The sequence below is a fragment of the Vanellus vanellus genome (assembly GCF_965231255.1).
Source record: "Vanellus vanellus genome assembly, chromosome: 23".
Classification (NCBI taxonomy): Eukaryota; Metazoa; Chordata; class Aves; order Charadriiformes; family Charadriidae; genus Vanellus; species Vanellus vanellus.
Genome location: NC_138928.1, coordinates 2,302,087 through 2,328,133, shown reverse-complemented (window position 1 = coordinate 2,328,133; position 26,047 = coordinate 2,302,087). Strand labels below are relative to the sequence as shown.

At 48.5% G+C, this 26,047-nt stretch overlaps 1 protein-coding gene across 1 annotated transcript; it reads right to left on the bottom strand.

Annotated features, from left to right (window-relative positions):
* Nucleotides 1–3,281: 3,281 nt before the first annotated feature.
* Nucleotides 3,282–24,271, bottom strand: LOC309680801 (bombesin receptor-activated protein C6orf89 homolog). Its single transcript, XM_082494530.1, has 8 exons — nt 24,224–24,271; nt 20,324–20,531; nt 18,898–19,063; nt 6,684–6,838; nt 6,232–6,353; nt 4,810–4,936; nt 4,010–4,133; nt 3,282–3,636 (listed from the first exon to the last, which is right to left on the bottom strand). Exons 2-8 carry the CDS (start codon nt 20,510–20,512, stop codon nt 3,551–3,553), a joined length of 969 nt encoding a protein of 322 aa, XP_082350656.1. The 5' UTR covers nt 20,513–20,531; nt 24,224–24,271; the 3' UTR covers nt 3,282–3,550.
* Nucleotides 24,272–26,047: the final 1,776 nt, after the last annotated feature.

Sequence of the window (26,047 nt, the reverse complement as noted above, 5' to 3'; positions counted from 1 at the left end):
CAATAGAAACTGGCAGCTTGGCTCCCGTAGGGGATGCTGATTTCCTGGTACTGAAGTACACAATAATACTCCTTTCTCCTCCTTTCAGTTACCCTGAGTTCAGGACTGACTGAGAGCAACGGTCAATGACCCCTGCTTTTGGAAACCAGCTTTAAACCATGATCCTCCTGCCCAGCTGATGGGTGACAGCCCATCTTTTGAGCCTGGCAAGGAGAGAAATGATCCCTCTGCATCTCTGCCCACGGGGCTTTCAGGTAGCATCGATTTCTGCACCTCGCTGCTGTGATTTTAGAGCAGCTTTGCAACCTTCGGGACATCGGCTGAGTATGAGCCCACCTCCCACGCAGAGCGCTCTGAAGCACACACATCGATTTTAAAAAGCTGGGAAACATGCAGGGACCAGGCATCCCTCTGAGCTAGACAGGGCGGGGAGGGGAGGATTGTCCAAACTGGCACATACGCTGGGATACGCGTAAGTGCCAAAGTGAAGCTAGAGATGAGGGAGACTACGGTGGGACAGACACCCTCTGCGACTCATCCAATCACATCTGATTCATCAATAGCTGAGAAGACAGCCACGTTCCCCCCAGCCCAGCCTCAGCAGATCATTAGGGGCTGCCAGGCTCTCTAGGGAAGCCACAGCCTCCTGCAGCCGCTGCAAAGGTTCTGTGAAGCCAGAGCCCCGGATAAGGAAGACAACCAGGGCTTGCTCACAGCCATCTGGCCAAGGTGTCGACACCTCCTTTTGGCCATCCTACTTTTGCCACTCTGGCCTCACCTCTGAGTTTTCCATCCCGGCTCCTCACCCGCCTTGCAATGCGGAAGGCGTTAGCACTACTTCTCTGGCAGCTGAAGACAGGAGCTGCTCTAGAAGCCGTGCTACAGACCAAGGCTCTGCACTCAACAGTGACGAGGGCCAAAATCGGCTCTTTATCAGCAGGAGACTTGCCCTCCTGTTTCAGTTTAGCAGCTAATTCCTTACAGCTTTTGGAAGAGGAAGAGAAAATATACTGAAAGTTTAAAAACAAATGATGTAAACTCCAAAGGGAGTGAGGTTGGGACATATGCAATGTATCGCCTAGACACAGATCTGGAAACTTATGCACAGACCATAAAGTGCACTTGGAAAGCTGATCTGCAAACAGTCCAGATTCACCATCTTCTGTCCAAGCAGCTGCAACTCTTTGCGGAAAGAAGCAGCAATATGTGAGAGCGCTTTTGCTAAACAGGCACAAACCTGCCCTAGAACCACCCCTTCCCCCCAATCTAAACAGCAACCGTAAATAGATCCATTTTCTTCAATTCTTCCCAAAGGAGCCAGACAGCCACAATGGCTTAAGCACAACTCACAAAATACAGGGATTTCACAGACACTTGAGAATTGTCTCCGCAGCTCTTTTACAAATTACATTCAAGGACACTTAGAAGTAACGGCATCACCAAACCACCTGCAATCTCGGCACTAACAGGCCCCGCAGGCGTTCTCCCTCCCCACGCATCTCTAACCAAACACTTTACAGAAATGGATCAGGTACAAAACCAGCAAGAGGTGAAGTAACCTTGTCAGCCTTTGAATTTGACTTGAGAAGCTGCCAAAGTGTAAATAGCAACAGTCACTAACGAGGCTCTAATTCTGCCATCACCAAACTCCCAAATTTCCATGAACTAAGACCCAGGCTTTAAAAGGAGGGAGAGGGGTGGTGTGTGTGTGTGTGTCTTGGCATGTACAAGATTGCATGTAGTGTCATAAGTGTAAAACACCCCCCAAGCATTAACAATACTAACAGAAGTCTTACTAATCCAATTCCCTTTAATATTTTGCTACAAATTAAATTAGTCCTTTTCTGTCCTAAGAGAGTCAGACTCTCCCCCTTTGGTTCTGCTAGATCTGGTCCGTATTGGGCCAGCGTCAAGGACCAGGCACACAGACTGACATGGGTGCTGGGGTTGTTCTCATTCATTTACATGAGAAAAACAAGGGTTATGCATAGAAATGTTTGTAGCGTCAAGGCCTCAGACTAAATTCTTTGGAGCTGGAGCTGTCCTCTGCCTTATCCTCGTACGGGAGCCAGACGTGGTCATCTCACTTGGCAGCTTTTGTCAGACCCTGATAAGATTAATACCACATTTGCTCCCATTCTCCTGGTCTTGCTCAAAAACAAAGGATAGACATTTTTCCAATCTGTCATTTTATGCGTACCTAAAATATTTACAGAGGAAAAGGTTCTCACTCGTGAGAACAGAGTTAACTCGCTTTCAAACAAAACCCCTCCCAATTCCATATTAACAAGTGTGAGAGTATGTCCTGAACCGCAGCCCTGGCCTATGAGTTCAGCCTAACACATCTGTAAATGATCTTCAACAGCAGGATCAGACCCAAAGGATCAGACTTGGAAGGGACCGCGGCATCTGCAGCCTGCAAACACTGAAACCGAGCCTCTCTCAGGGCATTGGATAAAGCAGTGCTCGAGCAACAGGAAGCATGCGAAGGCAGCTTGGAAAGGACTCAGGAAAAACCAATGTTCATTCTGAAGACAGAAGTCCAGGTCTGGAAGAAGTCGAGGCAAAAAAAAAAAAATATGCCAGGGACGACGAAGCTTTTGGGTGCTCCCGTAGGTACCCTGGCCGGGAACGCAGGCAGCACCCCTCAAAGCAAGGAGTATCAGAAAACAGTCGTGCAGTCCTGGTGTCTTAGGTGTGCAATCAGAAGATGAAACTTGTACAGAGCTGCTCTGCAGCCAGCCCCAACTCCATCCAGAACTACTGCACCCTCAGCACCATCACCACTAAAACTTGCATTGGTACTTTTGTAGGAAAGGAGGAGGAGAAAACAAAAAAGCACAGTTACTATTTGACTCACTCACAACCTGCTGATAGAGAATGGCAGAAGAGTGATCACAAGACACAAAGAAGAGGCCTGAACAGATTCTTTTGGTACAAGAACAACGCAGTGGGTGAGGGTCTCTGCCCCGAAGCTGCAAGGCTCATCTCAGCCCTGAAGCAGGGAGCTGAGACTGGCTTCACGGGGCATGCTACTGAGGCACACAGCTACGTACGTGACGGAGAGATGGGGTGGAGTTGGGACACATCACCAGTTCATTCCCTTTATAGAGCTGGCCTGACAAGACAGGCTCGAAGCCTCCTCCTCAGGAGGAATGTACACAGAAACGTCACACACCCCCTCCACTCCCAACCCCCCCCAGGAAGTTTCAGAAGTGTCATAATCCACAAAGGACACAAGGTGAATCTCATCCTGAGAAATCCCTCTGTTGTTCCTGGAAAAAACCCTTTGCTGCAAACCCAGGGCTTACCTGAGGGGACAGGGAAGGTCATAAATAGCTTGAGCTTCTCCCAAAATACATTTGAGGAAAGGCAAAGAATTACCTCAAGGGTCAGAAAAACAGTCATTTTTAAACACTGTAAACATGCAGGGTGGCAAAGCTGCCTGTCCCAGTTGCCCCAGCTCAATCGCTTTCAAGACGTTGCCTTGGCTTCAAAGCTGAAAGTCGTCTTGCCCTGGAAACAGCTCTGTTTTCCCACCTCACTGTCCTTAGCTAGCAGCTCCATCGCAAACAACCGCCGGCTCTGTCCCTTTGGCCATGAAGCTCATCATCCAGTAATCTGTGCTGGCATAACCTTAGGAAGATGCAACAGAGGCCATATTAGATGAATCCACGTTTAATGACTGCACACATTTCCTGTGCAGTGATGGGGATATGCAGAAGCTCTTTGAAAAGACACTGCCCTCAATGACACGCTGGGTTTGTAACACCCGGCAGAGCGTTGTGTCTTGTGTAGCCCATACTGCTCCATTTTCACACTGAGCATCACACACGGTATCCTGTTGTTTGTGTTCCAGGCCACAAACTCCCAGTCCAGAATGATCGCTCCTCTGTACTGTGACAGGCAGGCACAAACCTGCTTGCCAGACAGAAAAGACCCAGCTGGAAGCAGTCTCCTGACTCCAAGGGATCTCCCAGCTCCTGCACGCTGCAGCACCAGTACTCACCCAGATCTCCAGCTTCCAGCTCCACCTTGAACATCTCACAGTGTCCTCTGCACTCGTCCAGAGGTACAACAGTCAGGGTGAGCTGTCCGCTTCCAACAGCAAAGAGGCTGTGCAAACTGTAGCTCTAGGATGAGAGGACAGTATTTCAAAAGCCTTGCTAGCTTTTCTTGGGTCTGTCTGATCAAACAAGGGGCAAGTCGCTGCCCTGCAGCAAGGCGAGACAGCGCAAACCACAGATTTGCTTCTCCTCCCAGTTACCAGCAGATCATAGCTGAGGCCAGCAGCATGCAAGGGTCCTCCTCCCCTCTTCTGTCCAAGTCAATATAGACCCTCCACACCCACTAAGCCCACAAGGAAAGGGAGGAGGAGGAGATCAGGCTAGAAGCCTGAAGTGTCACTATCTTCAGTGAAACGTCTCCATGGCAGGTAACTCAGAATGGGTGAGACTGACTGCCAGGAACAGCCCCTAAAATGCAACTCTTAAATGAATTCTGTCCAACTGTGTACAAAAAGACCATCCCAGGACATAAATGTGAACGGAGCTGGGACATCACATGGGCACCTGTAACTGCCGAGGGAGATGGATGTGGTGTACCACCTGAATGAAACTAGACAACTTCTGGGTGGCACAGCAACCTTGAGATGCCCCATTACACAGGGATGGGCAGAACGGGTACAACACTAAACCCTTCTGCCAGGATTGTATCAGCTGAAAATGTCCTACAAATCCCCCAAAGACTTGGGGAACTGGAGGACAACTCACAGACAGGGAGATAGTATCTCTGGGATGAATTTCTCACCTTATTCCCCAAATCTGGGTGGCGGATGAGGAAGCAGCTCTCCAAGGACACTGTCTTGGGGAAGGACAGCAAAGAAGAAGCGGGGAAAAATTCCTGCAGAATCCGAGTTTTATTCACAGATTTGTTCCTAAACAAAACAAAACAACCCATATTAAAGAAATACCAGGCAATGATAACACTTGTATTTAAGGCTACTTCCAAGATCAAAACTCTTCACAAATATCCATGCTTGATAAACAGCCTGCTGATAGACTAGTCCCTAGGAGTTAGGGGCAAAATGCAACCTCTCAGCTTCTAAACCTGTGCTCCCTTCATATCTTCCTTTTAGTACTTGCAGCAGGACCATATAAACATAGAACAAACAGATCACCATGGATACCTAAATTAATTTCCCTCCCCTCTTCCCTTAAAGTGATCTGAGTCATTGATCGGATCCATTAATTACAAAAGATGCAGAGAGGTGGCATTGTACGCAACCATAACTAAAAGCACATGGCAAGGCGGGGGCAATCCAAGTCTATTCTCTAGGCCAGGGAATGTAACTGGAAAAGGCAGGGTGGGGCTTGTTATTTTTACATCTCTGTCTAGTGGCTTGACATGATTAATACTTCTGTACCCTGATCATCCATCTCTCAGTGCTGCGGTCGAGCAGTGCAGCGAGAAGATCCCATCTAAGCATTAGCCAAAGCACAGACTCCACCATGCCCTTCTCCAAGTCTGCTTGGATACGGGTCCTTTGCTCATACAAGCGTGCCAGGGAGCCTGTTCCACACCAGGTGTCACCTTCCCACGTTACTTCTCACCCTTCTCCACATGAAAAGACTTTGCTAATAGGCTGGGTTGCTCTGCAGCCTTAGAGACCTCAGAACTGTTCACGTCTTGTAGCCGCACTAAAGGCTTTAGCAAAAAGCTTTTAAGTTAACAGAGGGTCAGGATTAGGGTTGGCCATTTTTCCTGCATTTCCAAACGCAAATTGCGGGATCCCCTAGTTTTGTGTTAATTCTCAGTGTTTTGCTAAGTCATGGCATCTCTTCTCAGTCAACGCTAATGGTGGAGGATTTCCACTGAGCAGACAGAGGTGATGAGAAATGTAAACCGGGTGCCTCAGGTGATGAGACCACAGCCCAGATGATTAGTGTCTGGCCTGAAGAACAGGACTGAGCAGTCACTGGGATATTTTTGTTTTGTAAGGGGAGCAGTATGTGAAGTCCAAACCACAACGCTCCATTTTTAGTGCAGAAGTCTTCTGCTTGGATCAAATCAGCGCCAGCAAGCAGACAGAAGCCTGTAGCCCACTCCTGTTCCCCTTCCCTCCAGTTAAAGTATAACTTGCAAGCTCCTGGTAATTCACATCGGCAAAAAGCATGGGCACCCCTGCAGAAGGGTTGTATGCATCTATCACGTGTTTTGTCTCTGACTCACCAGGGAAAGAAAAATGGGCAGCTCCACAATTCAGCTGAATTTTCTTCTATTATAACCTCTGCCAGGTCTGGATCCTGGGACTGAAAACGCTTCAGTTCTTCATAGGAGAGATGCTGCCCTGTCTTAAACAACACAAAACAAAGATGAAACCTGTGCACCTGGGGTTCTTTCCCTCTCCTATTTCCACCCTGCCAAAGAACATCCAAAAGCATCAGCCATTTACATTGCTAAGTTTCCAACCATAACGATAATTAGTCAGAGGACCAACCTGCTAAGGAGGCAGTGAGCTCCTCACCCCCTGACATCTTTAAACTGGAGCTAAATGTCTTGGATATATGTTCTACCTCAATCAGCAGCTGGAGTCTATGGTTGAAAATACTGAGCAGGGGTCTTTGGCTGGTGCTAATCAAGAATTTGGCCTAATCATCCAGCCTTACATATCCATGCATTACCTTGATTAGAAAAGGCTGAGACCTCTGGAGCTTTTCTGATAGTTCTCCAAAGTCTGTCACTATCTGAAGGCTTTTCACAGCAGAACAGACTGTGCAGTTTGCAGGAAGCGTTGAAGTGTTCTGTCTGCAACCTGCTGCCCACCAGTCCTGGCATTCTTGGGAAGAAACAAGAGAAACGTGTTTAATAAGACCAAAACTGAAAGGGAAAGGGGACAGACTCGATGATAAACTCATTCTCTCTAACATGAAACACTGAGATTTCTTATAGCTTTCAATGGCTGTAAGTTACTCAAAAAGAGCAGGCTTCATCAGGCCAGGGAACTCATCACAGAACATCTCCAGCACAGGCTGAAGATTTTGGCTTGAGGTTGTGAGAAATGGAGAGCTTTACAGAAATTAGACTTCTCTCTGCATATGAGGCACACAGGCTAAGTTACCCTTTCATTATCACTAGAAGGATGCCAACCACCATATGTAGTGCAATTAAATGGAAACAAGTCCACAAGCAGAAGAGCAATCCAAACATGTTCTCAAGAAGACACCCAGAAGACATAAAAAAAAAAAAAAAAAAAAAAAAAAAAAAGAGAAAAGAAAAGATCCAGGTTGAAAAGAGTAACTCTGTCATGATTAGAACTGGTGCCATGGACGCTATTAAGACATCCCTGAAATCACTACCCTCCCCTTTACCTCCGTGTTAACTAAGAAAGATTCTGTCCCGGACAAAGTTTGCCCAGTCTCTGATGTGCAGAAGATGCTGGGGAATGTGGGATTTCCCCAAGATGTGCTGCTGCTGGTTTCATTCACCCCATGCATTGACTTGAAGATGAAACGGGGAGAAAAGTCCCAGCATGAGGAACACCTGGACCACAGCTACACCCCCCATTTTAAATTCCAGAAATTGTTGCTACACCACAGTCAGCTGGAACTGGCCTACAATGAACACTGCATATGTTTACATCTTCAAAAATTCAATTTTTACAGGAAACCATTACTTGATGCCCATATCCTGCCTCCATCCTCCAACTTAACAGCCCTCCCAGCACAAAAAAGTACATAGACATTACCAAAAGAAACTTGTCGTAACACCGAATGAATAGAACAAAAGCTGATAATGCCGAATGCCCCATGTATTTTTATGCTAAAGGATCTGCAGGAGCAGCCGCCACACTAAAAGGACGCGGCTCTAATTTCACGGCAGTGACAGCCCTGCTTCGGCAGCCTTAATTCGACAGGGAGATGTTTAACTTGGGCAATGGCAGCAAACCCACCCAAACGCCTGATCTATCAGGGTGGGTTAGGAAAAACCGAAGGCTCCGGACACACCTCACACGAAACGTCCAGAGATCTGTCCTCATGATAGGCCCACCCGCCCCAGCTGGTGTCAGCACATGTCAAAACAGCTGATGTCTCCCTGGACATTGCTGCAGGCCACCCCGTTGGGAAGCGGAGTGGATGGCAAAGGTGAGAAGGAAGAGACAGTGAAACCTGTCTGAACAATAAAGTTGGGAAACAAGAATGCACAGCAGCTTTTCAGGGGGAAAAAAGACCACACGCAGCCTGCCTGTTACTGCCATCGCAGTTTCCAGCCACACTCACGCTCCTGCATATGGGTAATAACTGATGAACAGCACTTAATAGGAAAGCTCCTGTTTTACTTTTCCCTCCGACATCTGCAACAGACAATGAGGAATGTTATAGAGGATTTAGGTGCATTGGGATGTAACAACAAGGAGGAGATTGGGATTCATTTTGCTTTTTTCCTCTCTAAATATGTCCAGTCAACTCCCAAATGCTGCCTTTCCCACCCTACTGCTGGGATATGGACTGAAAGGGACTAGGATACAATTCCTAGTCTTTCTGGAAGACGCATCTACACTGTTTTCAGGGAAAGGGGTAAAAAGGCAAAACAAAGTGTAAAATCCTTATTGCGAGCAGAAGTCCCACTCCCATGAGAAACTGCTCCAACGTACTTTCCCTCCCTGCTCACAAGAGAAAAAAGAAAATCTTTGTTCCACTGCCTGTAGAAAGCTTCAATTTTACGACAACAAAAAAACTCAACTCACAAAAACCAGCTGGTCAGTGACAGGAAACAAAAGGGTGACAGATCTCACCAGAGGAAGGGCAGTCGCCATGAAGAGAACAAGAAAGCATATCTTATGGTCTCTCATCATACAGGGAGTAGCAATACTATAATTTCCTTCCAGGCAAAACTTAGAAACCTCATCCCAGAGCATTAAGCACAGTTGCCCGAAAATTTTCCTCTTCAGGCTCAGGGCAGTGCCCCATGTAACGGGATGCTAATCAGCTTGACAGTATAGAGCTTGATTCCTCTTTTGAGCTAAGCTGGGATATTTGCATTCTCAATTGCTCAATTCAGGAGGTTATTTCTTTTCCCCATGAATAACCTAAGCAGAGCATAGTTGAGACGCATTTCAAATGCTGCAAGTGGGGTTGTGGGATTTTTCTTTTTTTTTTTTTTTTGTAATTAATCTTTTAGATTTATTGTTGAGGGTGTTAGTCTGTGCACCAGCATGCGTGTGACTGGCATGACAAGTACGGGCAGCGAGAAGCGCCTGCCCTTCCCAGGGAGGGAGGGAGAAGAGACCGCGCGCAAAGGAGAGGGCATGCAACTGCACACTGGGGACCAGAGCAGGAGTTTTACCAAGGATGCTCATTCTCTCTTTCGATTACCCTCCCTGCATTCCTTTTACATTATCACCCTGCCCAGACACCCTGGGGGATTCGTTTGGTTTAAGTCAAGCGCGCCGTCTGTGCGCATGCACAGTCTGCTTGGAGACTGAAAAGAAAGATACACTCTTCATCCCAGCGCAACCATCACGTGCAGCCATCACACCACGGTCCCATCCACTCGCATTCAAATGTTAAAGTGCTGGGCGTGTGCAATTATCCCTGTGGAGTTTGAGTGCAGGAAAGCAGCTGTAGTATTGACACGTACAACTATCCATTACTCGACAGACGCACAGGCCAGTCCCAGCTAACCTCTCCTCCATGCCTGTGCTTTCTCACCCCTCTTTGAGGGGCAGCCTTCAGTTTGTAAAGCAGAACTTCAGTTCCCCATCGGTCATACCCACCTAATATTTGCTTTTATGCTTTATTAGCTCTCCAGAACAAGAGCTGTCTCCTCCCCTGCGTCAGGAGAACTCCTAGCAGAGCCAAGGCTGGTGACTTCCAGCTGCTAACACAGCACAGACGAAGAGATAACAGCTTTCCTTAAAACGCGCCTATGATTAATGCGAGGAGTTTATGACTGTACTTTCCACTATGCAGAAAAATAATTTTCAACTTGCAATCAGTTTAAAATGAGTACCCCGCCCTTCTTGGCCATTTTCACAGAGGATCTCCCAAGTTCTTGGCTGTCCCCAGAACTACAGAGGGGTGTGTGCGCACAACCCCAGAGATGCTGGGTGTGGATGATCAGATTGGAAGCTAAGAGGTTACTGAGAAGACCTGGCCCTGCTTCTGCAGTTTTATTGTAGTGAAGCAATAAAACTTATGGAAACTTGCCCACATAGATCTAAGAGCAGGACCTCAGCAACAGCCCCGGTCTCTTCAGGGATGATATGGAGGGCTAAATACCGGTTTGCCACTGCAGCAGGTTCAAAGGGAAGCCCTGTAGCTGGGGGACTTTTTGCTCCTGCAAGACACGTGGAGCCAAGGGCTGCTCCTGACCCTAATGAAGTGTTGGAAATGTAAAACCTCCTGCATGTAGAACTGCAGGTGCTCAGGCAGCTTGCTGGCTCCCCCGCAAGCTGGTTTGCTCCCCAGCACTCAGGATTGCAAGGCTGAAGAAATCCCCAGCAGGCCAGCATCAGCCAGGTCTGCACAGCAAAGTCTGGTCCAGGGGAAGGGAGACTCCCGCAGGACTTCACAGTCCCCCCAGGTCTTCTGTCCTTATGGGTTGTTGCTACCCCCACCCACAATAACTAGAAGAAAGCTTCCCAGAGGGCTGTCTAATGCTCTATGCACCTCCACAATCTGCAAAGGTTGGTTCCAAATCCCCAGTTCCTCAGAGGATGACACGATTCCCCATTCCCACCACATGCCTCCCTAGGGACCAGCACTAGGAGTATTCAAGCAACTTCAGCGAGCCTAGAATGAACTCAGGGCTCTCAAGAAAGACTGGCACATGCACTGAATATTCACAAGACATTTCTCAGTCTTTTCTCGTAGGTCCATTTTACAATTCCAGCTGCAAATGTTCATTAACACCCGCAATGCTTTTGGACTGTCCCTCACAGGATCCAACATAGCATCAAGAACTACAAAAATACTTGTAATCAGGGTAGGTGAGCAGGTAAATCTTCAGGGCTCCCAAAAAGCATGACCAACCCTACGTTGGTCAACTCAAATGTAAGCTCAGGACGGGGGTGGACTCACCTGGGTCCAACCCAGTGACTCATTTGTGGCACTGCACTGACAGCCACAATCTTGTTCCTACGTGCTAGATCCAACAATGAGAAGATGCTGATCTCCACTTCTACAATGTCTCCTCACAGCTGCACATTTCCAGAAGTCAGGGAATTTTTCAAGGTGAAACTGAAGAGACCCTTGAAGGGATTAAGAATGCAGCCTACACTCTTGTTGTCTGCAACCATATTTTCCCCTTGGCCAAAGGGACCCTTTATGGACGTGCATCTGACAGCCTGTGGAATACTTACCTCCTCCACTAATTGTCATAGCAAAAGCCCAACTACCAGCTGATTCTTATGGGTGACATAGGGCAGAGCTTTTTAAGAAACATTCAATCCCACCTGTAAGATTCCCAGTGATGAAGGGGCCACGAGATCCTCTGTGCTACAACATCCAATTACTATCACCACAGAAGAGCTGCAGCTCTCCCTCCAGTTGGAAATATCTAGCTTCCAGGTGCCGTATTTTACAGTGCTGTTTTCCATTATTTCAAGGACAGGGATTTGCAAGGTCTAGCCCTTAACCTTAAAGTGAAGTTGCAGCTCATAACCTACTGTTATTGCTTTCACAGCCAAAGAATATGCAGCCCAGGTTGTTCGTGCTCCTAAGATATGACTAGCCACTTGCCACATGGAGATCACTGCAGACTTATAGATACTATACCATACTCCTCAAGTAAATAGCTTGTTACTCATCATGCCATGTCATTGCAGCAGGACATACTACATGCTTATCACCATGACCCTTTCTCAGACTTTATAGAAAGAGAACACAGTATTTTAAAAACTCAAAGCAATTTGGGCATCAATTCATGATCGCAGTCCATAACACGGGTAAATCCCATTCTTCTTACTTTACAGATATAGAAATTAAGAGTGCTGTAATTACTGTGTGGCATGGTTTGGAGGAGACATCAGTAACACTTGGACCAATAGCAACGTTTCCCAAGCTCCATCTTGCTGAAATTTTTCACAAGGCTAAAAATTAATTTGACCATTTATAATGTCATGTCAAAGTCAGGCTAGACTGATGAATTCTTGAGTAAGTCAGACAGGAATCACAAGGAGTGCTTATTAATTACAGTGTGGAAGTCCTGATTAAGGAATGCATCACAGTGGGGTTTTAAAGATATACTACAAAGAGGGTCCCTGTTCAGCACAAGATCCTCACCTCCTTCTCATAGGGAACTTTTTTGTAGCTCTGAGTATATTGAATATATTTATGCCAGGAGAAGAAAGTACCTCCCGGTTTGGTTCATAGCATTTTTTAGGAACAGCTAGCAACAAAATAACAGCTACAAACAAACCCATCAAGAAACCTTTTACTTTTGTTCTGGGTAAAAAGTCAACAGCTCTAAGAACTACTCATTCATTTCACTAATGGGTAACGGCTGGTCAAACAACCAAAGGATGATTAGTCAATCTCTAGCAAAGCACAAAAATGATTTTGATCCAACGACACATTGTGAAATCAAGTCTGCTCAGCCTAGCCCAAGAGGAACTCAGAGTCCACTGGGGCAAAAGAGCATTATTTCCAGGAGAAATCTGCACCTACCAATCTAGAAAACGAAGGAAGGGACTAAGCTGTCAGGAAAGCCTCCAAAGTCCACTCCAGCCTGCACCTCTGGTTATGTGCCCTGGAAAACAGCTTGTACTGCTCTGGCAGTGCCCGCATGAGCAACCTGGCTCGGAGGAACAGCACACTTTTGAAGCGAATCCCTCCCAGTTGTTGCCACTTGCCCAACAGTGGCTTGAGTCTGTAAAAGGTTTGACGTGCCTGTGTCGCTAGTGCAAACAGGGCTCTGCTAGGCTGCTAAATGCCTCTGCAACAGGCCATGCACAGCACACACACTCTCCTTCCAGGGAAGCAAATCCAAAGTGAGAATTCACTTGCCCTGCAAATGAGGAAACAAGAACTTCTGGAGGCATTAAAATATAGAAGCAAAAGGAAGAGTTTTTCATGATCTGGATTACCACAATGGTTTGGAGTTAAGTTTACTGTCAGCAAATGCAAATAAACAGTCCACTGGCTGAACAGAGGCCAAAGTAAAGCAGTATACGAAAACAGCTTGGCACCGCCCTGCACTGCAAAGTCAGCCATATTTTTTCCCCTTTGAACGAGCCAACACGTGTCTGTTGGCCACTCTCAGGTTATACTATAAAAGGGTTGTTTACACACACACAAAAAAGATCACATAAACTGGCAGCTGTACGGCAATGGGAGGGAGCCCTGCACAGTGCTTCAACCTACATCACGCTGACATACACCTTAAAACGCTCCAGCGCCCGGAGCTGGTGCATGAGAATATGCACGAACACAAGAGTGAACCAGCTTGACTTTGCTTAGGGGGAAAAAAAAAAAAAATAAAGTATGAGCAAGAGGAGAAGGCCATGCTGAAGGCAGCAAGAAGTTAGACATCAGATCCTGCTTTACCTCCCAAGCAGCATTGTTGTGCAACCCTTTCATTCAGAGCAGGCCCATGTTCCTCGGGCTCAAGCATCACTGAACCCAGCAGGTCAGATGCAGCGTGGGCTGCAAAACCCACAGGGACAGGCTGGCTGAATACCTGGGTGTTTAGCCCACCTCGAGCTCAGGAAGCAGAAAGTCCACCCTCGTGTAAGACAGGCATGCTGGATGCTGCCTTTCTGCACAGAGCTGTGCCAAGGATAAATGCACTTCAGGGCTACAGTAAGAGGGGAGGAGAGGAGCGTGAGAAGCAGAGAGAAATGCGGCTGTGGCTGGCCGGTTGCAGGCTGCCTGCGAAGGGTTAAGATCAGAAAGAAAGCCAGGACCTGGCCGGGCGCCAAGGCAAGCCTCCAGCTAAATTGAAGGTGGCCAGCCAAGAGGCAGAGGCTGCTGTCCTCTCCCAGTAACCCAGCCTGCTGTGACCCGTCCCCACAAACAGCTCTCTCGGAGGCACCCAGCAGGCCTTGGGATGCGACAGTGATAGGCCATTTACAAGGCGTTGCTTAAACACCACTCCTCCAGCAGGGTTCCTTTCCCTAAAATAAATTACATATAAAAACCATAAACATGACTACAGCCCTACTGGTCTAGGCAAAAAGGATTATTTAACACAAGGAATCTTCTCCAAACTGGGGGTAACTAGCACAGGATCCCTTTTCCAACACTGAGTGATGTATATGCTTGCACCTTATTTTAGGTGTGCTAAGCAGCTACTGATCCAGTTCGTTTTGAACTGTGTAGGATGTATGCGGTTGAGGACTGGGTCTCATTATTAGAAGCCAAGTTGGATTTTCCTTGAGGTCATTACAAACCCCTGCTACCAGTACAACGTGCAAACTGTCACGTTGTTGGATGAGAACCTGTTCGCCACTAACCAACCCTCTCTGCTGAAGTTTTTGTGCTGCAAGGACTGAACTTGCCACAGGCAAACACACAAGTTAATGTAAGAGCAACTTCATGCTCTGCTCATCATGTCGTTGCTCTGCCTGGATACTAGGGAACAGTTATCAACCAGTTGACATGGAAATTCATATTTAGATATTAACAAAGCTGTAAGGATGTCACACAGCTGTGAAGGAAAGAACCACTGAAAAACAGGTAGAGTGACCATCATTGTGGTTTTAAAACCTCTGTTAAAAAAAAAAAAAAAAAAAAAAAAAAAAAAAAAAGAGAGAAAACCCCTTTTCATTTGGCTCCAGTTAGTAGAGACTTTGAGAGCACATTCATGGTCCTGTTGGAGTGAGTCCAGAGAAGGCCACAAAGATGCTCCGAGGGGCTGGAGCCCCTCTGCTCTGAGGACAGGCTGAGAGAGATGGGGCTGTTCAGCCTGGAGAGGAGAAGTCTCTGGGGAGACCTCAGAGCCCCTTCCAATCCCTAAAGGGGCTCCAGGAGAGCTGGGGAGGGACTCTGGATCAGGGAGGGGAGCGATAGGACGAGGGGGAACGGTTTTACACTGAAAGAGGGGAGATTTAGATGAGATATTGGGAAGAAATTGCTGACTGTGAGGGTGGTGAGCCCCTGGTGCAGGTTGCCCCGAGAAGCTGTGGCTGCCCCATCCCTGGAGGTGTTCAAGGCCAGGCTGGATGGGGCTTGGAGCAAACTGGGCTGGTGGGAGGTGTCCCTGCTCAGGGCAGAGGTGTGGAACTGGATGGTCTTTAAGGTCCCTTCCAACTCTAATGTTCTCTGACTCTGATATTACTTCCTAATGCTTGCAGGGGAGAGGGATGTACTCATATCCCTACTTTGCACTAAAGAACTGAAACACAGAGGAAATGACTTGTCCATCCCAGTCTATGTCAGAGAAGAGAAATTAATCCAGATTACATAGGCCCTACTTTCTGCTTGAAACAGCACTAGAAAGCCCTGAGTTAACCCATGTGCCCACCCAAAATCCACTGTGTTCCTTAGAGCAGGTAGAGCCCAGAGGTCTGCAAACCTACTGCCTCCTTGGGGGCCACGTGAAGCGCTGATCTACCCATCGACAGCCGCATGCTGTGGCAGTGAGAGGCGTTTCCTCCAGCCTGGAGTAAGCAGCGTGACCCAGAACTAGGGTTTTCACAAGCTCTGCGTAAACACGAGCTCAGGAAGAGCAAATGCAAACCACGTTTCCGCAGAACTTTTCCCCAACCGAAGGGACCTTGGTTCCTAGCCCTGGGAAAACAGCTGAAAAAGAGGTATGGACGCCAAACCCAAGGGTCTAAGAGTCAGCTTTGAAGAAACAAAGGGTGGGAACATTAGTTTTAATATGGGAATTGATCCGGGGGAGAAAGCCTGCAAGCAACAGAGCAGAGACAGACAAAAGGAAATTTACTTTGGACCTAATCCTACAAACTTGACACAGGCAAGAGCTTTGCGGACACTGCTCCTCACCTCGGATGCTCAAAGGTCCACCCACAGGCACCAACAGACAGACAGCCCTTGTTATCCACAGCACAGTTCTTGGGGTGGAAGGGACGAGGGTGAAGGTGAGGGTGAAGGCAGGTCACCCTGAGCTGGAGGGAGAGGGGAGCAGTATCCTGCACCCCTGCTCCTCCCAAAGCCTTACCACCACTCTACCACGGGGCTCTGGCTCTTGGGTGAAAATGAGTCATCCGGGATCCCCTTGTTCTGCAACATAAACCTGACTGCTCAGCCCACATCTACCAGGGGACCGGGCTCCAACCTGCAATCCCGGAGACAGGAAAGCTGCCCCAGGCAGGCTCAGGAGGGACAACATGGCCCCAGACCACAGCCCCACGCAGGCAGGCTGCCCCTGCCTGCCCAACCGGCTTCAGGCCCGGAGGAGGCGAACCGGACCACCCGTGCGCCCACGCTTGCCATGGCTGGGCTCTGTCCGCACCACATTGGACGGTGTGGCCGAGGGAAGTCTGCCAGCACTGCCGGTGGGCCAAGGCAGCCTCCAAACTGCTAACAGGTGGCTTTCAACAAGAACAGCCCGAGCTGGATTTGAACGGGTGCCCGAGCACAGAAAGCTCCAAGTTTCATCCTCAGCCCCCTCAAAATTTTCATCTACCAGGATCTACACAGAGAAAGGAAGAGGAGTCTGTACATCGTGTCCCTTCATTAGTGGTTTTCTCTGCTGCTCAGTCTCCTTGCACAGTGTCTTCTCCTATGCAGGGATGCACCGAAGAATGCTATGCCTGCTTGTAAGACCTCCTGGCCTCATGCTCACATCAACAAACAGGATGACAAGCGGTAGCATTATCCCTTCCCTTCAGCAGACACGGCCAAAACTAAGGGCAGAACGTTACATCATGCACAAGGCGGGGATGAAAGACAGCTTGGGAGACCACCCAGCCCCACACCATGCCGGTTCCTCTTCCAGATCTCTGCTGGATGGCTTTACCATGGTCCACTCAGCAGCAAGCCGTGAGGTTGACACCAGCGCCACTGGGACAGCCGGATGCTGGGACAGCCCCGGGGGCTGCAGCTGCCTGCCGGGAAGCCAGGACACAAGGGATTCCCACAGGATTCCAGCCAAGGTTCAGGCTGGGTGCTGCACTCTCCCATTCAAATAACCAGGGGCTAGTGCGGTTCCTTTTGCTGAGGCAGGATCAAAGCTACCCCAGCCATCCCTAGCGAATCTGTTAATTGGGACATGCTGTGGCTTCCACAACCTAATACCATTGGAAAAAGAGAATGGGAACTGCCTCAACCCCTCTGTACCTTCCCTTCTTTCCCCAGAGCTGGCTTGCTGCCTACCCTATTGCTCATCACTTCAGAAGATTTCCGGGACTCATGAAAGCATAAGGGGTTTTATATGCATTTAAACAACAACCTCGCATCCTTCCTCCCCATCCATCCTTCCCTTTCCCCTTGCTCCTTTGGACGTTTCCCTGTCTCCTCCCCGTTCAGCTCATTTTCCCATCAGTAGCCCGACTTGCTCCTGCTCTTATTTACCTTCACAGCAAGATGCTCATGATTTCAGGCAGCCCTATATGCCTTTTGCTGTCCCAAGGAACCTCCCTGGGCTCTCCCCACCCAAGGGGGCCCCGCAGCATCTAAAGGAAGAACCTGTCAACTTTCTGAACTAAATTTCACTGAACAGATATGAGCATTAAAGTTTCTGTTGGTTTCCTTCTCCATACAGGAGCAGAGAGGTGCTCGCTCGTGTCAATGCTGAAATGCAGCAGATGAACAGGCTACTAACGTCGGGTGGTTATCCGAGCCATCTCCTCGCCTTTGGTTTTTTTCCTCCCTTCGAGAGATCCCAGTGAATAAGGAAGGAGATGAACAATGGGGGATACCCTGTCGCACCCATATGCACCCGAATCAACAGAAATCCCACATGTCAGCGGAAGACAGGGAGACACACAGAGAAAACGCAGAACAGCACTGGCATTTCTGGGCGCCCTTTTTAGCTACGGCAGGAAGGTCAGAACCAGAACAGACAACTCCAACACAATGAACTGCCGAAGCTAAATATAAACCTGTCGAGGGCATGGATACAGGAGTTTGTTTTTACAGTGAGCCGACAGACGATCAACATTGTGCCACATCCCTGTTCAAAATAATTCACAGCTTTATCATTACTGACAGTCTTTGTGTTTTATCAAAGAGGCAAAGCCCATGCTTACACCCATTTGCCAGTCTAAGTCAGTGGAAATGATTAACTGAGAATGAGAAATACTCAAAATTTTCCATTTCTATTATGCCAGACTAGGAAAATCTATTGTGTTCCTCTCCCGTGATGGGACCACCTCATTAGGGAGTCGTTTATCTAGCTTCCTCACACGCACATTACCTTTAATGTTACGTTAACTGCTATAAAAACCCAGGCTCTCAAGCCCACAGTCCTTTCCCAATATGCCACTTGGCAAAAACTACTTTTCCTTAAACCCGGGTCACATGTTGAGGGTTTTACACTTTGCTCACAGATACCAAGATTTGGATGACAAACTGTTTTTGCCTGCTTACTCAGAAAAAAAAAAAAAGAAAAAAAAGTGACATTTACCCAGCATAACTATCTCAGTATGATTCTCAGAACTGAAGAGAGTTTTTAGAGGAAGGGGAATTCTTGTGGAAGAAAAAAAAACGAGGTGCTGAAAGCAAGGAAAAGAGAATGTGCAAGAACAAAATGATGAAGTTAAAGATAAAATATGCTTCAGCCCCAATGAATGGAAGGGAAAGTGCCCTAGCTAGAATTCAGGATGCTATTTTTAAGTACAGTGGTAGGAAAAGAGAAAACCATGGTGCCATGCCAGTAACACATTTGTTATTTGGTACCCAGGGAGACACTCAAATGATTTGTACGGCTGGTATTTAACTTGGTATTTCTTGCTAGGCTTATGTTACAGCAGAGAAATAATTTCCTTACTCTCGAGCATGTACTTCTTGGCAATGGGCAGAGAGAGCAGCCGGATGTGACCGATGAGGGAGCCCCAGGCATGGGCTCTGGAGAGCGGAGCTTCAGGCGGCAGCGGACTGTATGGCTGGATCACGAAGTAAACAGTCAGCAAGACCAAGCCCAGCGTGAGCAGGCCCTGTGAGAGAAAACAGACATGTAATTAATTATACTGCAGTGAGCTGGTGCGTCTTCAAAACTGGACACACCTTCTGGCTGGTATCAAAGGGTTGTGGCTGTGTGCTGTAAGAGGAACACTCAGATTTTTGCTGTGGCTCCTCGTTCAACTGCAATGCTATTTACGTACACAGAGCTGTCACCGAGTTTTATTGTTAGGGCTGTCCAAGGACAAAATTAAGCAGTCTTCAAACCCAAGTCACACAACTCTATTTGCAGTGGTAAGATAGAAGAACAATCTAGTGCCAGAGCAATGAGGGTCATCTACAGATACTTCCGATTCCTCCCACCTAATCAAATAAAAGCTTGCGCTTCTGCCATACCTCTTACACAAGGTTTTTCAAGGCTTTTTGCAAACATCCGTCAAGCCTCGAAACACTTTGGCAGAGTTGGCACCAGCTCCCTCCTCCATACCAGAATCCCAAATAAGCCTTAAAGAGATGACATGACGCATTTCTCCCCCTGGCCAAAGTCAAAGTGAATCAACAGCAAAAACAAGAACAGAAGTTCAAGCTTCCAGTTTCCTGTTCTCCTGCCTCATTTTACAGCTTTTTATAGGGCTCAAGGAAGAAAGCTTGGATTTTTTTCTAAATAGAAACCATTGTGATGATTTTGTAAAGATGACACTAAAATATTGCAGAATATTATGCCAGTGGAAAGTTTTCCATCCTTGTAGCAAACATCTCAAACCTACCTAACAACAGCATCCCGTCATCCACTTTGCAAAACTTTTTACAGTGTCTTTTAGTTAAGGGTCTCAAAACATTTTTCTAGCATCAAGCATCATCTCAACGGGTCTATTAGACTAGAAGGAGAATAAGGACAGGCAAGAAGCTTGTGACGTGGTCAGGAACAGAACCTGGATCTCTTCAATATTCAACCCCGAACTTTTAAGAATCTCCTTCCTTCCTCACTGAGGGTGCTGACACTGGGAATCTTTGCCTGAAGAACCAATCCAGGTCTCATTCTTTAATAATTTAAGGACAGGAAGGTGTTGACATGTTAAACTTTCAATGCACATGAGTTATTTCAAATCTTGGTCATCTGTCTTCTGTTTTCAAACCAGCTCATGGGACAAAGGAAGGAAGCTACACTTCACAGCTTTTTAAATAAAGAACTCAGAAAAATTCATCAAGAAAATGCAATGGGAAATAAAAGGCTCGGGTGCAAAAGGAGAACTCCGACCCTCAAATGGTCTGTGCATGCACAAAAGACATCTTACCTTATAGAGAGCCACTAAGATAGGGTACCGTGGAGGTCCCCTTTGGGGTTCGTTTCTTTCCAAGAGCTGCTTGATGAATTTCTCAATGGCTTCTTCTGACATCCCACACTGGTGGCCAGTCTGCCTCACTAGATCAATCGTCTCTGATAGTTTGTCATAAATGCTGAGCTCACTGGCCGAAAGCTCCATGGCCTCCGATGAAAAATCCCTGTGGAGAGATTCAGTACGTTAACAGAAAACACACTCCAGCCGTACAGCTCAACACCAGCATGTGCAGAAAGATCACAGGAACGTCGCAACGTCTAGGCAAGAAGGAAGGTGTCTCTGGAGCAAACCTGCTCGCAGCCAAAGGCACAACATTTAGCTGCAGTCCTAATAGTCTCAGCTGGTTCAGTATCTCCCGGGGATTGAAAGAAGCCATGAAATTTCCTGACAAGAGAAGAACCGGCTGAGATTCACAGCTTATGTAAATGAACAAAGCTTCCCAGAAATCAATGAAACTCCATTTATTCATCTATTCCAAATGAATCCATCCCATAAAGCGATTGCTCACTGAGTACAAGAGCCAGCAATACAAAGCTGATCATCACACGCAGTAGCCAAGCTAAGCTCTCTTGCACTATAATTTTCATCCCTTATTTTAACGCAGATTTGTTTTCATTAAATCTCCTGTCAGCAATAAGAACAGGACAGAGAAACAAGCAGTACATGCGGGGCAAAGTTCAACAGTTTACAATTTGTTTAATTTTTCACAACCTAATGTCCAGGCCAACTGATTATTGAGAAACAGTAATGTGATAGCAGCACGCTCTGCAGGCAACAAAAGGTCCTAGTTCCTCTGAAAGTTTGCCTGCAGGTCATCCATACGCAGAAATGCCACATAACTAAATACTGCAGCAAGAATTGCATCGTGAGGGCGAAAGAGAGGCAAAATGGCATTTGACAGCAAATTATTTCCCACCGTGAAATTTCAACAGAGAAGCATGTAAGAACACATCTATGAGCGATCAACATTAAGATGCCAAAAAGAAATGTGTTCCTCTACCACTTCCCCTGTCTGCCACAAAGGCAGAGAGCCTCACAATACCAAAAGCAGCAGATGGGCTGAAGAAAAGATGCAAAGAAATTGCTGGACAAGTTAATAGCTGCCAACATGAGAATCTCATTGTTAGAGACATTCAGCCTCGGAAAAACACTGCTGGGGGAAAAGGGAGCATCTGTGAGGTCTCGCTTTGCTTCTTGTTTCTGAGCTGGGAAAACTCTAACCTGGATCAAACTGGGACAACCAAAACTCCTTCTGGAGAGACACAGTTTAGCAATGCATTGCCCTGAAAGCACAGCCTCAGGACCATCATGTAAAATCACAAACAGCAAAAACAAACACACCCAGCTTGCAGCTGGAAATGGAAATCGGGCCCCTGTCCCCCTTTTGCTTCAAGTACCACCCGATACCAGGAACCAGCTCCTGAATCCTGTGTGCTGCTTCACCCAATTGACCACCTTGCTCTGCGGAGTCTGTCACTGCACTGTGAGAATTGTATAACTATTTACACGGGTCTCCTCTGCACACACCTCACAGCGCAGCCTGCATTTTAAAAGCACAGATCCGTTTTGCTCACTCGAGAACGAGCTGACAAGCACTGTGTAACATGCTACCTAAACTTAGATTTGCTCTGCTGCAACTTGTTCTGGATGTTCCCACAGGACAAATCAGCCATAAATGTATGTAAGTACGTATCAAGAAATAAGCTTCTCTTGTTAGGCAACCAAACTTGAAATCTTATTTGCCTTTTAAGAACTGGCCAACAGCTCTCCCCCTAAACCACGGGCTCCCAACAAGTCAGAACTCAAGCAATGGCATTTTTAACCTTTTTTCCCTGCAACGCTAGGGTGTATTTTCAGAAAAAAAGCCACTTTTCAACAAGGACTACCAGCTTCTCTCCCGCCAAGATCAACTCCCTGTTCTGCTCTTGCCTATTTGTTTATGTGGTCACACGGTGAATCAGATCAGGAAAATTATCTGGCTGAAAAATAACCCCTATTTGTTTGGTCAGCAGCTGCCTAAGCATCTAACTCAAGCAGTTAATGTCAGATGTTATATTAACATCAGTGTCAAATTTCTAGCCACAACCTCAGAAACACCAAAAGAGTAAAATGCCAAATTAAAACCTAACCCCAAGCACGCAATGAGAACATGCTGCACTACATTGCCAGGTTAATTAGCTCCTGGCCCTGTTCTACCGACATTCCTTGCGTTCCATGCAAATATTTGTCCCAGATCTTACCACCTGAGCAGCCCCATGGGCTAGCAAAGCTGTCCCAAAACAGGTTTGATCAATAATATCTCATTATGGATTGTAAGCTCTCTAAGGCAGGGACCTTTTCTTCTCATCTGTAAAGCACCTGGCATGCACTTGGCTCTATAAAAACAATACATTGCTTTACAAACGCTTTCATTTATGTAATACCCCTATTCATATAACAAGCAAGAGCCAGCACATCTGCAAGCTATTAAATGTCTCCCCCCCCCCCCCCCCCCAAGCTTTTATGATTACTCTACTTGCCTTGACGCTGCAATGACTGCATTAAATGGTCTGAAAGGTTATCTAGCTTCCTCTGGCTCCCATGTGCCAAAGCTTTCGCCTGTAAAGCTCTTCCGTGCCGAATTCCAGCAGATTCGGCAAGCTTCCCCTGCTTGCAGAACCTACCTGGAACCACTTAAAACAATTATCCCTACAGAAATGCTGTCAAACATGGCGATTTCCCCCTTTCCAAACAGCTGGAGCATCCTACTAGGATAAAATGCTGAGATACATACCAGTTCTCCCTCCTCCTATGTTAGTCTTCAACTCTGAGCCGCCTGTGTAGGCAACCCCTACAAGTCACAGGCACTAAAAACCCAACGCAGCTCCTTGACAAACTCAAAAGTAACCAATGTCCTCAGCTAGGAAATAAGGCATTAGGCTCCCACATTGTTTTGAGAACAGATGAGGCCTTAAAAAACAAATAACAACCCATTATTTCCCTTCCTATGGCCACAATACAACTGACAAAATAATAACAACAGACTACTGTACCCACTTTGCCGTCACACACACATACTGAGCAAGCCTTATCCCTTGCACACAGCAACCCCTCAGAGACAGGCCTTTTAAACTAGGGAACCCATACGGTAGTGCTATTTTTTTTTTTATGAACTCCACCACCCGAGGAGGAACGAGCAGCTCTCTCTGCAAACATAAATAGCTACAGTTCTCGGCCTGGAGGGCTTCCACCCAAGCGCCCAGTCCGATCCGCAAACCCGATGCAGGGTGAGGTGTTGGGACCCTGGCTGTAGAAAGATAAATATTCAGAAACAAACACTGTCGGAGGAGTCTGTAAAAGGGAAAGGAGTCTTTAAAAGGGAAAGCTTGCCCGCCTTGCCGGTCAACCTGGAACAGCGATATAAATAATAAAGAAATAAACCCCAACCCATTCTCATCTGCTTTAACACCGTTTATCCGCCACCCTCAGCCCCCCTCAGGGGGGTCAGGCCCCAGCCCTGGGCTAAAAACCCTCCAGAGAAGGACCTGCATCCCACCACAGGCCCACGGCATCGCCCTTATTTATACCTCCGAGGCAGAGGAGCTCCAGCCGGGACCTTTTATTTTTTTTTTAATTATTATTTTTTGTCTCTCTCTAATCAATAAAATGGAGCAGAAAACAGCCCTCACCCCCGCAGCAGGGCGCCTGGCGAAGGCCTGGCTGAGGCCCGGGGAGCCCCGCCAGGCCCGGGGGGGAGCCGCCGCCTCCCCCCGACCCCCGCCCCAGGCCCGGGCCCACCGTGAGGGGCCGAGTCGAATCCCGTCCCCCCTCCATCGACCCCCCGCCCCGACCCCCCTCAACCGCCGCCGGCCTCACCCCGGCACCGCCCGGCGGCTGCCCCGCTCCGCCGCCCGGCTCCGGGCTCCACCCGCCCGCGATGGAGGCGGGACGCGGGGGGCCGAGGGGCCGGGCCGGGCCGCCCCCCCGCTTCCTGCTTCCGACATGGCGCGGCCCAGACGGGGCGCCCCGGGGACCCCGAGACCCACAGCACCCCCCGGTGGCCCTGAGACACCCCCCTCCAGCATCCAAATCCCCCCCCCTCCCCGGTGGCCCTAAGACCCCCCCAACACCCACCGGAGCCAAGAGTCCCCCTGAGGCCCCCCAGCACCCATTTGAGCCCAGAACACGGACACACACACCCCCAGCACCTGCCCGAAACCCCACCACCCTCAGACCCCCGGGAACGCTAAGACACCCCCCAGCTACCACCTGAGCCCATGAACACCTTGAGACCCCCCCAGTACCTGCCTGACCCCCCATTACCTTCGGACACCCCCCTCCCCCAGCACCCATCTGAGCCCTCAGCACCTTCAGACCCCCCGGCTAACCCTAACACCCTCCAGCACCCACCTGAGCCCACGACCACCCTCAGTTCCTGCTCCAGCACCAGCCTGACCCCCTCCCAGGACCCTCAGACCCACCTGGGAACCCCTCCCAGCACTCACCTGAGCTCATGACCACCTTGAGACACCCCCCCCCAGCACCTGCCTGACCCCTCATCACCCACAGATGCCCCCCAACCATCACCTGAGCCCCCAGCACCCACAGATCCCCAATGGCACCTTAAGACACCCCACCCAGCACCCCCATGAGCTCCAAGCACCTTGACACCCCCCCCAACACCCACCTGAACCCCCAGCACCCTCAGACACCCCCCCCAGTAACCTTAACAGACACCCCCAGCACCTGCCTGAGCACACAGTGCCCCTGAGACACCCTCCCCAGAACCCCCAAATCTTTTGATAGGAGATCCCACAGCAGCCATGAGACCCCCCTCTCCACCCCCAAGCACCCCCTAAGTCCTCAGCACAGCCCCAGCATCCCCCTCCAGCACCCACCCGTCACCCCTATGGGCCCCCAGACCCTACAGCAGGCCCCCCAGACCCATTTACCTCTTCCAGCTCCTCTGAGCCCCATTTCTGCTCCCCACCAAGACCCATCCAGTGCCTTCCTGAACCCCACTTACCCCCAGCCCCGCGGGGACATGGATGCCTGTTCCCACAGCTCCAGTGACAAGCAGTGACCATGCATGGGGTGTTAACCCCCTAAAAAGCGTGGGGAAGCCCTAAAAAGCATGAAAAGCTCGGAAGAAGGCAGAAGCAAAGGGTCTCAGCCTCCCCCAGCTCTCAGGCACAGGCTTTGGTCCTTAATTGCAATTAAATGCATTTTCAGAGCCAGCTGTTGGTCATGGTGGTTTTGGTGTCTCTCCGGTCCCTTTCCAGCCTTGTTTAAGTTCTCGGCCTCAACAACTTCCTGCAGCGAGGAATTCAGCAGTTTAATTAAACATTGCAAGAAAAAGTGCTTCCTCTTATCAGCTTTGAATTTCCTGTCCTGTCAATCCCTGCGCGGGGAGCAGGACGGTCTCCACGTCCCCATTTTACCGCCTTTCGAGAGGAACAGGGTGAAATTGTGGAGGATGCGGCTGGAGCACCGAAAGCTTTGCCCGATGAGTTGGCCCCGCTCGTCAGGAGCTTCTCTGGGTTCTCCACTTTCAAGGTGGACACATCAAAGCGAGTCGGTGGTAAACGCCTCCTGATTTTGGGCTGGTATCTGAGATCTTCTGCGCTCTTGGCTTGGCTGGCACGGCTCTTCTATTTCTCATGAAGTGCCTTCAGGAATTACAAATGGCTTGAAGGGAAA

Excerpts from the sequence above, each read along its gene's own strand:
- LOC309680801 (XM_082494530.1), bottom strand. The coding sequence starts at position 20,512 with ATGGAGCTTTCGGCCAGTGAGCTCAGCATTTATGACAAACTATCAGAG. Across the intron at positions 4,937-6,231 it reads TGCCCATTTTTCTTTCCCTG|GAACAAATCTGTGAATAAAA; the intron begins GTGAGTCAGAGA and ends TGTTTTGTTTAG. Across the intron at positions 3,637-4,009 it reads GCTGGAAGCTGGAGATCTGG|GTTATGCCAGCACAGATTAC; the intron begins GTGAGTACTGGT and ends CATCTTCCTAAG.